The sequence below is a fragment of the Mchenga conophoros genome, linkage group LG3 (assembly GCF_057382185.1).
Source record: "Mchenga conophoros isolate Kocher_MC1m ecotype Shallow Benthic linkage group LG3, M_conophoros_male_GT1.1, whole genome shotgun sequence".
Taxonomy (NCBI): Eukaryota; Metazoa; Chordata; class Actinopteri; order Cichliformes; family Cichlidae; genus Mchenga; species Mchenga conophoros.
In genome coordinates this window covers 61,550,213-61,565,354 of record NC_140528.1, presented here as the reverse complement: position 1 = coordinate 61,565,354, position 15,142 = coordinate 61,550,213, and the positions used below count along the sequence as shown (strand labels likewise).

At 37.9% G+C, this 15,142-nt stretch overlaps 2 protein-coding genes across 3 annotated transcripts in view; both read left to right on the top strand.

The window, feature by feature from the left end:
- The first annotated feature begins 6,388 nt into the window (after positions 1-6,388).
- Positions 6,389-15,142, top strand: part of LOC146579884 (Fc receptor-like protein 5) — a 29,546-nt gene continuing 20,792 nt past the window's right edge. The window contains exons 1-5 of the mRNA XM_085265695.1: positions 6,389-6,425; positions 7,520-7,555; positions 7,729-7,995; positions 8,521-8,784; positions 8,907-9,185. Coding sequence (XP_085121821.1) covers positions 6,389-6,425; positions 7,520-7,555; positions 7,729-7,995; positions 8,521-8,784; positions 8,907-9,185 — 883 coding nt within the window. The remainder of the gene's footprint in view (positions 6,426-7,519; positions 7,556-7,728; positions 7,996-8,520; positions 8,785-8,906; positions 9,186-15,142) is intronic.
- Positions 11,223-13,813, top strand: LOC146579886 (uncharacterized). 2 transcript variants are annotated; one of them, XM_085265827.1, is made up of 7 exons: positions 11,223-11,346; positions 11,601-11,849; positions 12,030-12,137; positions 12,841-12,903; positions 13,000-13,059; positions 13,412-13,474; positions 13,689-13,813. In XM_085265827.1, the coding sequence occupies exons 1-7, from the start codon at positions 11,238-11,240 to the stop codon at positions 13,811-13,813; spliced, it is 777 nt and encodes a 258-aa protein (XP_085121953.1). In that variant the 5' UTR covers positions 11,223-11,237. The 2 variants fall into 2 exon arrangements, with proteins under 2 accessions (XP_085121953.1, XP_085121942.1); XM_085265816.1 differs by lacking the exons at positions 11,223-11,346; positions 11,601-11,849 and adding exons at positions 12,274-12,289; positions 12,370-12,532 and having other exon boundaries at positions 12,047-12,137; positions 12,840-12,903.

Below are 15,142 nucleotides of genomic sequence, written 5' to 3'. Positions count from 1 at the left end.
CATAAAATGAAGGCGAGTGTATTAGAGGAGGTAAAACATGTTTTTGATGTCTGTGAGAAATTCAGGGCTTACAAATGAACATTAATATGGCAACTTTTTCTTAAAATGGTGTAATAACAAGAATGGTCAGTAGGAGGCAGTGGGGTGATCATTACTGGAGCCTCTGTGTTTCCTTCCCATTAACTCTTTTAAACTGAGCTCAGCAGCTACAAACTACAGTCAGCTGTCCACCTCAAACATATCAGCTCGTTTCTTGTTCAGAAGTTTACACAAAATTAAATCATATCCCATCATGCATCTGTGGTTATTTGCTGAATATGCTCAGTGCTCTTGAATCCACAGTGTCTGTCATGTGTTGTGTGGATATATATAACACTATGTGCAGAAATGTTGCATTTTGCTAACTGTATGTGAAATAAATTGATTTCAGTGAGTCCTCATCTCAACACCTGGTTATTATCACAGGATGGAGGCCCTAAACCACACACTCACACAACATTAATATTCAGTGTCATGTTGCTGATCTGAGATCAGCTGACAACATGCAAACATGGAAAACCTGAAGCAACAGAACATCGACTGAGTCAGAAACAACATGAACTCAGAGATTTGTTGTTTGTGGATTTATATTAATTATCCTCGTTCTGTTGTTGTGTGGCTAAAGGGTGAAACGTTTCTTGATAATTGGCTGAAAGTGATTCATAATTTCTAATATTGTGACACAACATGTGTGATATTATCTTATGTTGTGTTGAGACTTTTTCTTGTGGACAAATCTTTTTTTAATGGAAAAATAAACACCACACTTAATTCTTTTGCTCTTTCCTATTCTGCTGATAACCACCTGGCCTTCCTGATCCCCGCCCCTCTGCTTCCTCCTCCTAATCTGCTGGTTAACTTGGTGGTTTGGACATCATACATTGTCTTTGTTTTTGCCTCCAGGTGGAGAAAACTGTAGATTTTTTTTTTGATAAATGCAAAACTTTTTACCAAACCTTGAAATATATACAGTGATCTGTTTTATTTAAGAAGCAATGAGCAGTAAAAATACAAGATTAATCGGTAAATAAGACAATACAGAATAACATCTTTGTTCCTCTGAACAGACTGTGATGCCTACATGTGTGTAAAGACTGTTGTTGGTTAAGTCTTTTCTTCAACAGGTTTATTTTTGTCCACTGAAAGTCAGATACCCTTATAAGAGGAAATGCAGCCTGTGGTTTGTTTTATTTAAAGTCAACACAGCACAGTGGAAATGTGCAGGTATGACAATGTGTGAAAACAGGTTAAAAGTAGCTTTATTGTGGTGATGACACATGCTGGACTAAAGAATAAATAAAGCATGTGGGCATCAAGAGAAACGGTGAAAAGCTTGTTTCTCACGCTCATGTCTTTAAGAGTCTCTGCATGGACGTGCTGTAAATGTTCATTTATCTCTGAAATAAATAAAATCATCCATCGCTCTCTCTGTCCACAACATCATATACAGACATGTTTTCTTCTTACTGCAACTTCCAAACATGTCAGTTCCTCACAGTATAACACAAAACTCCAAAGTATAATCACTGCTTTGTAACCAGCAGAGGAGCCAGTAAATCATCTATACTTACTGATACTAATGTGTCTGTTTGGCTGCTGTTACAGAAATGGTTCCTACACCTGTGATGATGACGTCAGTGTTTGACTCCAAACTGTCTGCTGGACTCTGCAGTATCACAGAGTCCACACGTTTTTAGGCCTTTTTAGACTTTATATCTTGAAGCATTACAATATTAAAATATTGATAAGTACTGAAACTTCTGCACTTAACTTTTACATATAACCTGAAAATAAGCTAAAAACAGGAAGTTACATTTTAATGTATTTTATCTTTCTAAAAGAAAAGTGGTGGGATGAAAAAACACACCTGCTGTTAAACAATCTAAAACACTTGGATATGAACATGTTGGTGAGTGTGTGTAGATGATACTGCAACAAATCTTAATCATAACCTTTGTAAGAAAGTGTTTGAAAGAATGAAGGATGGTGGCTGAGTTTTCATGCTTTTACTATGATTAATAGAACAGCCTGAGTGACAAACTGAGACACACTACATGCTCATGTGGAGGGACTAGCCAATCACAACGCAACCACACTTTAAAGTATTCACTGTTCTGTCCTTTTGGACTCAGTGTGGGTGGAGCCTATGGTAGCTGTCATTAGGGATGGGTATCGAAAACTGGTTCTTGTTGAGAACCGGTTCCCACTGTTTCAATTCCTTGGAATTGTTTGCCATTTTTGCAAACGATTCCCTTATCGATTCCAGTCGCCCTGAATGACGTCACCACGTTGCGGAGCGTCATTTACCTGGCAGGAAACATGGCGGCTCAAACGCTAAAAAGTTTGGTTATACTTTACAAGAACGGATGACAACAGGGCAACTTGCAATACTTGCAAAGTAGATACTTCATTTAAGGGAGGAAACACTACAAATATGCAAAAGCATTTGCTCACAAAACACGTGATAACCGTAAATGAATGTCGTGTTTTTAATTCCGCTCCGGACTCGTGAATCTCAACCCAGCAGCAGCGGTAACGTTTGCACGTCCTCTCCCGTTAATGCGGCAGGTAAATAATCAACTAACAGTGCATATTATGTTAGCGCGATCTGCCTTATCTGCCATTACTGCCATTACTGTGCATTTAGGTGACCATGATGAGACAGACAGATTCTGGCTCAGACGCTGGAAGTTCTTGCTGTAGTCTAGCGGTAGCGTCTCCTTTCAAGCCAGGATAGACTAATGTTACCGAGCAGTGACTAAGTTTGTGGTCAAAGGCTTGCACCCATTTGCCACAGCAGATGCCCCCGATTTTCGGTAAGTGAATGTGTTTAATTGTAGGCAGGGACATTACTGGATATTCTTGTGTAATTGCTACAGAATAATTTATGTTATACTTTGTTATTGCTACAGACGAATATTTATTTTATTATTTTACATTTACAATTTTTTCCCCGGGGTCCCTGTGACACCACATTGAAGAGCCATAGGCTGGATCTCTTAAGATCTCACTGCTAGGTTTGTAAGGCCATGTTACTCCTAAATTTCTATCTTGTTCAAAGAGAAGATATAAAACAAAGTTCTAAGCTTATCGACCTTAGTGTTCTCCTTTTTTAAAAAGAATCGATAAGAGAATCGATAAAGAATAGAATCGTTAAACAGAATCGAAAATGGAATCGGAATCGTGAAAATCTTATCAATACCCATCCCTAGCTGTCATAGTGTGAAAGATAACCTAGACAGGTTATAGAGAGACAGACAACCATTCATGTTCACATTCACACCTGCAGGCAACAACCTGAATCACCGGTTAACATAATAATATATGACTTTGGACTGTGAGAGGAAGCCAGAGTACCCAGAGAGAACCCAGACAGACAACCATAGTGGGAGTTGTCCCTTAAGAGGGTCATGAATCCACTATTAATTATGTGTGTCATGACATGAGACAAGGTGTGAAAAGTGGGTCATTGTGCTGCATTCCAGATACCTCCGAACTTGGAAGTTGGAAATCGGGCGTGGCATCACTCCCGAGTTGCAGAAAAAGACAGGAAACACAGGATTTGTGTTGGTTCTTGGCAAGTTAGAGCAATGCAGGTGTGATAGTAGTGCAGTATGATGCTTGTTGTTGTGACTAATCAGTGTTCAAACATAATCATGGCTCATTCAAGGAGTTAAAAATACACAACAGTATAAAGTTTTTTGTCACGGCTGGGTGGCCGGTGCGTGGTGTAAGAGCAAGAGCAGATGTTCGAGACAGGAATGAACAAAAACTGAGACGTTTACTTTAGGTTGGACCAACAATATAAATGAAGATCGAAAGGAAACTAGGACGATGTTAACAGCAAATTAAACTGGAGAGAACTAACACTAGACACAATGAACATGAAACTTAAATGTCACCAACATGAATGACATGAATGCCTGAGATGTGACTCGTGATGAACAGAAATGTGGCCCATGGTGAAAAGATGACCTGCCAATGAACGAATGAAAACTCACACCACACGAGTGTGACGAGGGAAGTGGAAACACAGCTGGAAGCAAAACTAAACACAGAAGGTGATACTGTCAAAATAAAACAGGAAATATGCAGACTAAGAAACACAGACCTGAGACTCAGACCAGGGAAGAAACAGACATGGAAGCAGAAACGGGAGTTTGAAAAAATGACATAACAGGATGCAGAGCGAGGGACAGAGAGATCTGTGTTATTTAGTGCGTTTATGAAGTGTAGAGGTCCAACACCTTACTGCATGTACATATGACAGGACACTGCACAAATCACATAAAAGTCTCTGAGAATAAAACATAATTATGAGCTGGTAAAATATGTCACCTGACCTGAAACAACAGAAGGTAAGAAGCAAACACAAGAAGCAAGCCTGCATGTTTGCAGTGGACAGGAAATGTGAACACGTCACACAACTGCTGTGGTCAAAGCTACAGGAGCTGTTTGAGGTTTGTATAAAAGGAAAGGAAGCACAGAGAGGCCACAGTCAGAAGAAACACTCTGGTCTTATCTGTATTAAATGCAGCTTCTCTTTTTATTATTGATGTAAAGTCAAAGTGTTTGAGATCAGCTGAGGATCAGAGTGCAGCAGGGCTGGATGTGAGGATGGGGCACTCTTTGCTCTGCATGACGGGGTTATTGTGTAAGTACATTTGTGACATTGTTTGAATGGCACTGATTAATGAAAGTGTTTCTCACGTGTGAGAATTAGAGTGTATCACTGGTTTGAAGTGTTTATGTGAGAGTTTGAACAAAGCATACTTGTGATGTTTATGATAGTTACAGACAAATGTTGGCTGGTTCCTTGGTTCAGTTTAGTCTGGAGTATCGTGTTGGATACATCGCTGCTTGTTGCACTTGACTCATTGTCATTGTCTTTAAGGTCATATATTAATACATTTTAAATTAAACTTTTATAACATTTTTTATAACTATAAGTTTAAAAATGTTTTCTCATGTGTCAAACGTACTTTTTATGCACAGAGAAAGAAAGATACTCTTAAACTCTTAAAACTAATGTCCTAATTTAGTTTGTTTTGTTTGATTTTCTGTCAGTTTGATCCTAATGATGTTTTATCTTTACTTCATTACTCTCTTCTACATTAATGCTGATGCTGAGACATGGTTATTTTTCTCTCCTTTTTGATGCTCAATAAATAATTAGACTTTTATTTTTACTTTTTAATGTTAACAAAAGACAATCAGATTTTAGAAATTCAAACATCTGCAGTGAAATGTCAGAGACAGAAAATATCAGAGTAGTTTTATTATCATAGAGATTAGATCTAGAGTAGGGTTAGATATCTACACTGTGTTGTTAATCAATACTAAAACAGAATGAAGATACTCATTTGCATCAGTGTTGATATCCATAGTGTTGTCTTGGCTTCCTCCAGCTGAGGCACAATTTGATGTATAAAGGAGCCATCGCACGCCAGATTTACGCTCTCGCATGTGTGCATTTTTGACATTTGAAGTGTTTTTTGTGCTTCTTCCTTTCCTGCTGTATTTCGCTACACTTGCCAACCAATGAACATTCAGCAGACGCTGACATCATCAACTTCAAACAGTGTGCAGTCAGGACCTTAGAGGATGCACGAAAGCATGTGTTGGGTGGGTGAAAGTCCCTCCCCCTCTCTGTCCCAATGAAAAGTCTACACAGACGACACTTTTGCAGGACTCTGCTCTCGAAGCTGAATCCTGCTTCTGTGAATCAGATGCGCTTTGATAGTTTGGAGAGACACATAGTGCCACCTGCTGCAGAGATATTATTAAATAGTGATTAAAGATCTATAAATAATATCAAACTTAAAACATTAAAATGTAACACTGTTGTAAAAAAGGATAAGATATGAATGCTGTAGAAACTCATTAACCTGATGATGTAGCACACAGAGCAGTAAAATAAACATTTTTATTCCTGTTAACTATTTTATCATTGAGTCCAGTCTCAGTGCTGCTGTTGATTTCTGAGGCTCTGAAACTTTAGACTGGATCCATTTAAAATAAAATAATTGTTTTTCACACTTAAAACAAGTCTTGGACTTGTGTTCTCCTCATTTCCTCTTTAACCCTCAGTCAGCTCACATATGTGTAATGAAACTTACTGTCTGTCTGTTATTTGTCAGTTTAGTCTGTGTGTTAAAGGCCTTTTCATAAAAATCTGGTCAGACCTTGTTAAGTTGTTATTTCTGTGTAAAAGGAAGGAAGCAGAGAGAAGTTTTAAAACCTCTTTGTTTCCTTCACAGCTCTTTGGTATCTGCTGTGCTGCTGCTTCACTCTCTCTCTTTACAGAAAGTTGTAGAAGTTTTCAGACGTGTCACTGCTGGATGTGAGGATGGGAGCCACTTTGCTCTGTGAGCTGGGCCTATTCTGTGAGTACATCACTGACTCCTATTGTTTGATTCATACTGATCCATAAACATGTTTTAGTAAGAAGAACAGAGCATCAGTCATTTGTACCATTGCAGGTCATGTGATCAGAGGACTCTCATGTTTGTTACCAACATGTTTGTTTGTAGACTGGATTAGATTTTAGTGCACTGACTCAGATCAGAGTGGAGCTGGTTTAGTTTATCTAACAAAGGTTTGTTTCTCCATCAGTGATAGTTTGATGCTTTTGACATCCTAATATAAAATGTAACCAATCATAGTAGACACTGATTAAACATATAACGGCAGTGATTAAAGCCAGTGCTAGATTTAAACAGCCTTTTAATGCAGACTAACACTAAAGTGCTTCCTTAGTCAAGGTATAAAAGAGTACTACACTGATCCTACTCCTTACTAAATGAAACTTGCTTCCTAAAGGAAGATTAGAGCTCGTCCAGCCATAAATAGAGATTTAAAAACAACAAAAACAAAAAACCTCCCAGTAGGCAGGTTTAACTTCAGCTTAATGGTGTTTGCTGTTGAAGACACGTACATTATTTCCACCTTATATTATATATCACCTTCTAGAGAAATTCTTGTTGAGAGAAGTGACCCATTGCAATTTGTCAATGACATCAATTTTTGAGATGTCATTGATCTCAAAAATACATTTTGAGATAAGTACTGAAAAGTCAAATACATAAAGGAAATACTGGGGAGATCATTTCCCTGTTGGAAGCCAGTCGTTCACCTGTTGCCCAAAGAGGATGGACTGTACCATTTTTAGGACACTAATGTTTTGTCATCACCATGTCTGTTTGTAGACTGGATTAGATTTTAGTGCACTGACTCAGATCATAGTAGATGTAAATCTCCAAGTGTTTTAAGGCGCTTGGTAAGAAAGCGACTGCACTTTAAACCCTGGTGGGATTGTTCCTTAAGAAGGTCATTAACTCATCATTGATCAAGAAATGAGACACATCATTACCAACAGTGTTTTATTTATGTTACATTTCAAATCTAACATCAACAAAACACTCACATGATTTGAGTGTCTTTAGTTTGATAATGTCTGAAGTTTCTGTCTTTATTGTAGTGCTCTGTACGCTCGTCTGCAGTGGACACGCTCAAGGTGACTGAACAGTTTTCACTTTTTCTATTTCTTCCTTTTTATTTAGCAAAGATTATTCTCAACCTGTATGACTCTACATAAATAAAGTATTAATAATCAATCAACATTCTGCCTTGAGCATAAAGTGTTTCAGATTGTCTGTTGTCTGATTGTCTGTTTGTGTTGGATTCTAGACGCTGTGCTAACTATTGAACCCAAATTGTCCAGTTATTTCATTGGAGAGTTTGTTACCTTCAAGTGTGACATGAATGAAGGAAGAGACACTGACTGGTATTACAAAATCAAGAAGGATGGTCGAGACTATGTCCGCTACAGTTCACACAAAGACTACACATTAGAAATTATCTCTGCAGATCAAAGTGGTGAATATCAGTGCTCTGGTAATTGGAAGGGGTCACATCATACAAAGAACAGTAATACTGTCTTTATAACTGTATTAGGTAAGTCCTCAGTGATTAATACTGTGATGATTCCTGTTAAAATACTCATCTGAATTATAAAAAATGTGTGTTTAATAAATGTTTCATTGAAAGTATTGTATTTCTTATGTGTTGGAACTTTAGCAAAGATCCTTGCATTTTACCTAACTTTGTGTTTCCTTCAACAGTGAACTGCATTAGTTTACATTCAGTGTGAATTAGTCAGGCCTGAGAATGGACAAATGTTTATACTGTGCTTATTTAGAAATCTACAACCTGAATTACTGCAGCTCTGTCACCATGTTGAGACAGAAATCAGAAAAATTTAAAGTGACTTAAACTGTAGAAAAAAAAAAATATATATATAATGAAGACATTTGTAGATTTTATTTGGGGTGGGGGGGTGGGGGGGTTTAAAAAAAGGATTTTTTTACATTCAGTGTAAAAGGTTTGTAAAAGGTTTAAAAAAAAGGATTTTTTTAAACCTTTTATACATTTATATTGTATCAGGTGTGCATTATGTTCTCTTCTTTTTCATAACATCAGATAAACCCAGGGCCACACTGACAGCAGGAACAACAATCATACCAGCAGGGGGCAGTGTGACACTGACCTGCTCTGTGCAGAGCTCTGATGGATGGAAATATGAGTGGTTCAGACGAACCCAAACAACCTCTGAAGGTAAAATCAGAGATCAACAAAACAGAGATATCAGAGTATCTCAAGGAGGAATCTACCGCTGCAGAGGAACAAGAGGAAACCCAGTTTACTACACTGATAGAAGTGATGATGTCACCATTGAGAAAACCAGTGAGTTCAGTAATTTAGTTTGAAATATACATTCACTCATGATTATCAAACACACAATGTGAAGTTTTCTGTGTTGATTTCATGTTTCTATTTGTATCTCAACTGTTAATATGTGTAAACAGTTTCCAATAAAGTTGTTGTAAAACAACGACCCAACTGGCCTCAGATATTCAGAGGTGAGACGATCACTCTGACATGTGAGCTGCAGGAAGGAGGTGAAACCACTGAGTGGGAGTATGAATGGAGACGACCCAGGACACCCACACAGTGGACACACAATAATGATGTGACATTCAGAGTTTCTGAGTCCAGCAGTGGAGACTACATGTGTAAGAGTCGACGCAGAGATGACTCATATTCTTCAACAGAGTGGAGTGAAGCCTTCACATTGTCAGCATCAAGTAAGTCATGTTTGTTGTGTGATCTCCATTTGACAAATGTCATAATGGTCAGCACAGGCTGGATTCAATGGTCTACAAAGCATGTTACATTGTTAGTCAGACAAAGAGCTGCAGCTGATAGTAGCCTCATTGTAGACAGTTTGTCACCACTTTGTGTCACGAACTTTCAGCTGGTATAGAGACGCCAATGCTGACCTGCTGCTCCATCACCTGAGGACAATGATGACACAAACAGGATAAAATATAGTTCTTCAAACTCCCTCAACAAATGAAAACAAATATGAAACTTCTTTAAAAAAATAATAAAAGTAATTCAATCATCTCATCAAATACTGGCGTAGATTAAAATTAATCTGAAGCACACACACACGAGTGGGTTTGATAGAAAGGTTTTTGATTTTATTTCTATTGAAATCATTGATTTGCATGTTAGCCTCAAAGTGATTTTATGAAAGCAAATCAAACTCATTCCAACTTCTTCCTGAAAAAGTCTCATATGTACAGATAACGACTTTGTGGAGAAAAGTGTGTTTATGTTGATTCTTTAAAAATAAGTTTCTGTTTGTGATTCAGCTGTTTTACACTCACTTTATTTAAAAACAAAACAAAACAAAACAAAACAAACAAACAAACAAACAAACACAGGTAAACAACAGAAGCTCAGATGTCCCAGTTTTACTGCTGGGCTCAGATCACTAACAGTTAACAGTTCACCCATCTCTGCATAAATAAAAGAATTAAAACAAATAATGTGTTATAATTTTAAAAATTGTACAAATACATGAAAGTGATGAACGTCAGCTTAACATTTTATTTTGCTGTTGTAGTAGGTGTGTACAACATTTAAAATGAAATGTTAATGATAGAAAATAACTTCCAGTCAGCTTTTGTGTGTGAACTTGATTTTTTCAAATAACTTTTTAATAATATTTGTAGTAAGACGACATTAAAAACACACACATACTTCTCTTTCAAACACTCTCCTCCCACTCCGATAGAAAGTAAAGAAGTTGTTCACGGCACTGTAACTATTAAAACAGTAATGAACAGAAAACAGAGATGAGGCATTCAAACTATTTTTGATTTGAAAAAAAAAAACTTTTCTAGGCAGTCGAAGTCTCACATGCAGAAAAATTACACATTGTTTTCTAAATTGGTCAATGTTTAGTAAGTAGAGTCATAGTTCATTTAACCTGGAAATAGAAACAGTTTGTAAAAATGTGTTTTTATTAGTACATGTTGAGATATTTGACATGTTTAGATAGTCTCACCTTGAAAGTTCATCATAAATATTTGTGAGTCAACATTTTAGTGACATTGAATTCAGAGTTAAGAGACGAAAGATTGAGAGAAAATCTTTGTTGAACAGATGAACCCCGTCCTGTCCTCACTGTGTCTCCATCATGGCTGAGTCCTGGAGCCTCAGTAACTCTGAACTGTGAGGTTGAACATCCGTCTGCAGGATGGAGCTTCTACTGGTATAAAGCTGTTCCTGATCTATCAGAGAAATCCTCCAGTTATGAGCTGCTACCTGATGGCAGTGGGACTGCACAGGACTCCTACATCATTCATGGACAGACACACACAGCAGGATATGTGTGCAGAGCTGGAAGAGGAGACCCAGAGTATCACACTGATCACAGTCAACCAAAGTTTGTCTGGTCTGCAGGTCAGTTTGATTCGGTCTATCTTTTTTCAAGTAATGCAACAGCAAAAAAGTGTAAATTGATGTTTGTTTTTTTCTTGGGGGGGGGGGGGGTAGCATTGAAGGTGAAAATTACATGAGCACTGCGTCTTTTAGCACTGACCTTTAAACATTAAAGCAAAAGAATATGTTCACTCTGATAATTTGAATCCTAACATCTGTGAGCTTTGTCTGTTCACTGCATGTTGTTTCCAGATGTTCATTCAGCAGCGTCTCTCACAGTGAGTCCTGACAGAGTGCAACACTTCACCTCTGACTCTGTCTCACTGACCTGTGAGGGAAACTTCCCTGAGTGGAGAGTGAGGAAGTTCTCTGAGGACGGCCGACTGTACTCTGACTGTAGGAGAATGACTGGATCCACATGTGACATCAACACATCAAAGTCAGATACTGCAGTGTACTGGTGTGAGTCTGGATCAGGAGAGTTCAGCAGTGCAGTCAACATCACTGTACAGAGTATGTTATTATACATTTACTACTTGGATTTGGATGATTTAGACGTGACATGAACATTTGTTCCAGCTTTGCTGTATGTGAAGTCATTTCATGTGGGAAAAATAAAACACATACAGTAATTTTTAAACACAGAAGATCAGATGTTGATGATGAAAAACATTTGTACAATCTGTTCTTATTATTGTTTGTCAGCTTTTTCTCATAGTGTGCACCAGCTGATGTGACTGAAACAATTGTGTGTGATTGTGTCACAGATGATGGTAATGGTCCTATCCTGGCGAGTCCTGTTCATCCTGTGACTGAGGGAGCTTCTGTTAGTCTGAGCTGCAGTTTGAGAACACAAAAAATACTTTCCAATGTGTTTTTCTATCACAATGACAAACTTATTCAAAATGATCCCCGAGGGGAGCTGAAGATCTCTGCAGTGTCAAAGTCTGATGAAGGTTTCTACAAGTGTCAGTACTCAGGAAGAGAGTCAGCACAGAGCTGGATGTCAGTTAAAGGTGAGCAGGATCAAAACATGTCATGGAGTTTTATAAATGAGTTTGATGACTGAGGCAACATTCGATTTTCTGATTTAAGTCTCAAAGTCGCCTGGCTCAATTTTGTAAAATTATATATATATATATATAAATACATATAATTCATTAATGAATAATTATTGTTTCTTGTAACTGTGTCAGGAGCTGAGAGCTCTTCATCTCCTGTGTGGTTGATGGTTGGACTGGTTTGTGGAGTCTCTCTCATTATTATTCTCCTGCTCTTGTTGTATCGCTGCAGACAGTCCAAGTGTAAGAGCCTCTTCTTTTCATGCTGTATTACAGAGTTTATTTACTACACACACTTTAATTATTCACACATATACATATATTCTGATCGATCAATTCACATGACAAACATGTGTAATAACATTTGTCTCTTTCACAGATTCCTGCTTCACCAGGTTGGTAAAATACTTTATTATTATTATTTTAAACAAACATCAGTTACTTTTGAGTTTATTGTGTTTATTTCCTGTTTCAGGTGGATCCAGTCTGAGAGTCACAGTCCGGGCTCCTCCACAAATCATGGAGTCAACCAGGATGAAACTCATGAATACAACTCTCTTCATCCTGGTCAGCACTTAAACCGATCTTTATTATCATTGTTAATATTGACTTTTCATTCAGTCTCCATTAACAGGAACATTTCTTAGGTTCAGTTTGTGCTCAGCAGCTTCTCAAAGAACATTTATCAAAATCCAGTTGGACAAACATCCAAATAACCAACTGACTACATGCACAAAAGATCAGAAACAAACAGGATTTTACAACCTGATTGTATCTTTAACTCGACTGAAAGAATCCACAAATGTTGTTGTTTCATATCAGAACAACACAAACAGTAACACCATGATGGGTTCATGCTCTGAAAATATCTGACAGTCCTGGATTTGACTTAAACACAACTAATGAAATTGAATGTGATGTGTTCACAAACATTTTTACATTTCAGGTGCAGATGAACCGCGAGACGTCACATACTCTCTTATTAAACTTCAAAACCTTAGAAAGAAGAGTGAGTACACAAAACACAGTGTAGAAAAAAGCCTGGAAAGTTTTTAAAGTGTTTAAAATGTTTTCATTATTTTCATTAATCTGATCATCTTCACAGAGAAGCATCATAAAGCAGAGCAGAGTGCTGTTTACTCTGAGGTGAAGACGGGAGCTGCAGGTACAGTCACAACAGTCTCATTCAGTGTTTGTACTTGAATGTGTCATCACATCGTTATATTGCAGGTAATTATAGGTCAACATAGAGTTTAGTTATTCACTGACCAAGCTTAGCTACTACATACGACCACTACACATCAGCAGACTGAATCTTATACACATCGAGGGCCGTTCAGAGTTTAGTGTAAGTTTGTCTGCTTCATATACAGAATGATATTGTTATTGTACAGTATGGTATTGTCCATCTATATGTCCCCAAACTAAATAGTTTCTCTCATGTTTTTACTCTGTAATGTTCTTGTCATCATATCTGTGCTGAACAAATGTGTCCTGAGCTCTGACGTCTCTTTTAGAGGACAGTCTGATGTATGCTGAGGTCAAACAGCCCAAAAAAGAAAAAGCCAAGAAAAACAAAGGTGAGCAAAGTCTGCCATCATCTCCACTGAATATTGTTCATCATGTTTATCTGCTCTTACAATGTAAATCTGTTTATTTTAATATTTATATTTATGTATTCACACTTTGTCAGCTATTTAAAATCTTCTCTTTTATCTTTGCATCAGTGGAGACATCCAGTTTCCTCCTGGTTAATGATATTATTGTTTTCAATGATCTTCTCTTCATTCACAGGAAAATCAAGTCCTGCAGCTGATGCAGCAGTTTATTCTGAAGTCACATCAGGAAGCTCTCTCAGTAATTCTGCTGCCATGCAGGCTGATTTATTCTTCACATTATTAAATGTCTTCAGCTCATAATATCTTTACATGTTGGAAATCACTTTGTCTCTTTGTGCTTGTCTTACAGGTCAGTGAGGAGAGCTGTAGCAGCAAAGCCAAGAAGAAGCTTTTTATGAAGCCACTCTTGCTCCTCTGCTGCCCAAATATCAGACATGCTCAGCTTTATGTGCAGTTACAATATTACATCATAATATCATATAATTCAGTATAAACCAAATGGAGGTGTATTCATATTCAATATTCATGCTCTTTATCTTCGGTTACTTTTATAAAAAAAATTGTAATAAACCTTGACTGTATCTAACATGTTCCAACAGCAGTGAGAAATATGTGATGTTTAGTATCTGACAGCACAATTTACAGTCAGTGTTTGCAGTGTAAATACTGATATGGGCACCAACAAATACTTTAACTGTGTTTGTTTACATTATATAAATAAGAATTATATCATAGGCAGTGAATACATTTGAATGTATTTCATGTATATTTTTGTGTTTCTGATCATTTTTTGCATCTTTTAGTTAGAAGGTAGAAATAAAATCTTTTGACATTTGAACATTAGAGAGTTATTCCCATACAGCTTATGACAAAATTTGATCCGAAGTGATTGATGGCCCTAATCACGACCTTTTGACCTCCCACCCCTCCCCTCCGTGGGAAACCCCCCGCGTGACGAATCGTATCCGGAGAAAGGGGGGTGGGAAACCCCCCCGCGTGACGAATTATATCCTGAGAAAGGGGGGCGGACCCCGGAAGCGCGCCATCTGTTGCTAACCGTAACGAATTGCACCCTGAGAAAGGAGGGGTGAACCCCCGGAAGCGCGCCATCTGTTGCTAACCGTGTCGAATTGCACCCTGAGAAAGGAGGGGTGAACCCCCGGAAGAGCGCCATCTGTTGTTGGGAAAAAAAGTTTTTAGTGGGAGGGACTGCAGCGAGGGAGGAGAATAAAAACCAGAGAGGTGGAGCCCCGTCACAATTTCTAAGTCTCACACACAAGATGGATTTCGTTCTGCAGCCCCGCAGCGTTCCTGTGTCCGATGAGATCTGCTCTCCCAAAGAAGAAGGCTTTGAATATGACATATTCAATCTCGATCCGGACCTTATGACCCTACCGGAAATACTCCGGAAGTGTCTAGTCATTTTCAGACCTGTTGCGTCATGTTCCCTAAGCACAGCGGTGATGCAGCAGATGATTCTGTGATGTATAGAGAGACAGAGCGGATGTAATTTTACTTTCTTAAGCTGCACCGGCGTTTGTAATGGAAATAAAGAGTGACTTCCTGTAGAGATTTCAATAGTATTTTATTTTCCTATAATACAGACGCAGTAAAAAAAAACCTTTAAGA

Bases quoted from the DNA above. Each gene is read 5' to 3' on its own strand.
- LOC146579886 (XM_085265827.1), top strand. From the start codon at position 11,238: ATGACTGGATCCACATGTGACATCAACACATCAAAGTCAGATACTGCA. The intron at 11,347-11,600 runs GTATGTTATTAT...ATTGTGTCACAG, and splicing joins AGTCAACATCACTGTACAGA to ATGATGGTAATGGTCCTATC. The intron at 11,850-12,029 runs GTGAGCAGGATC...TAACTGTGTCAG, and splicing joins GAGCTGGATGTCAGTTAAAG to GAGCTGAGAGCTCTTCATCT.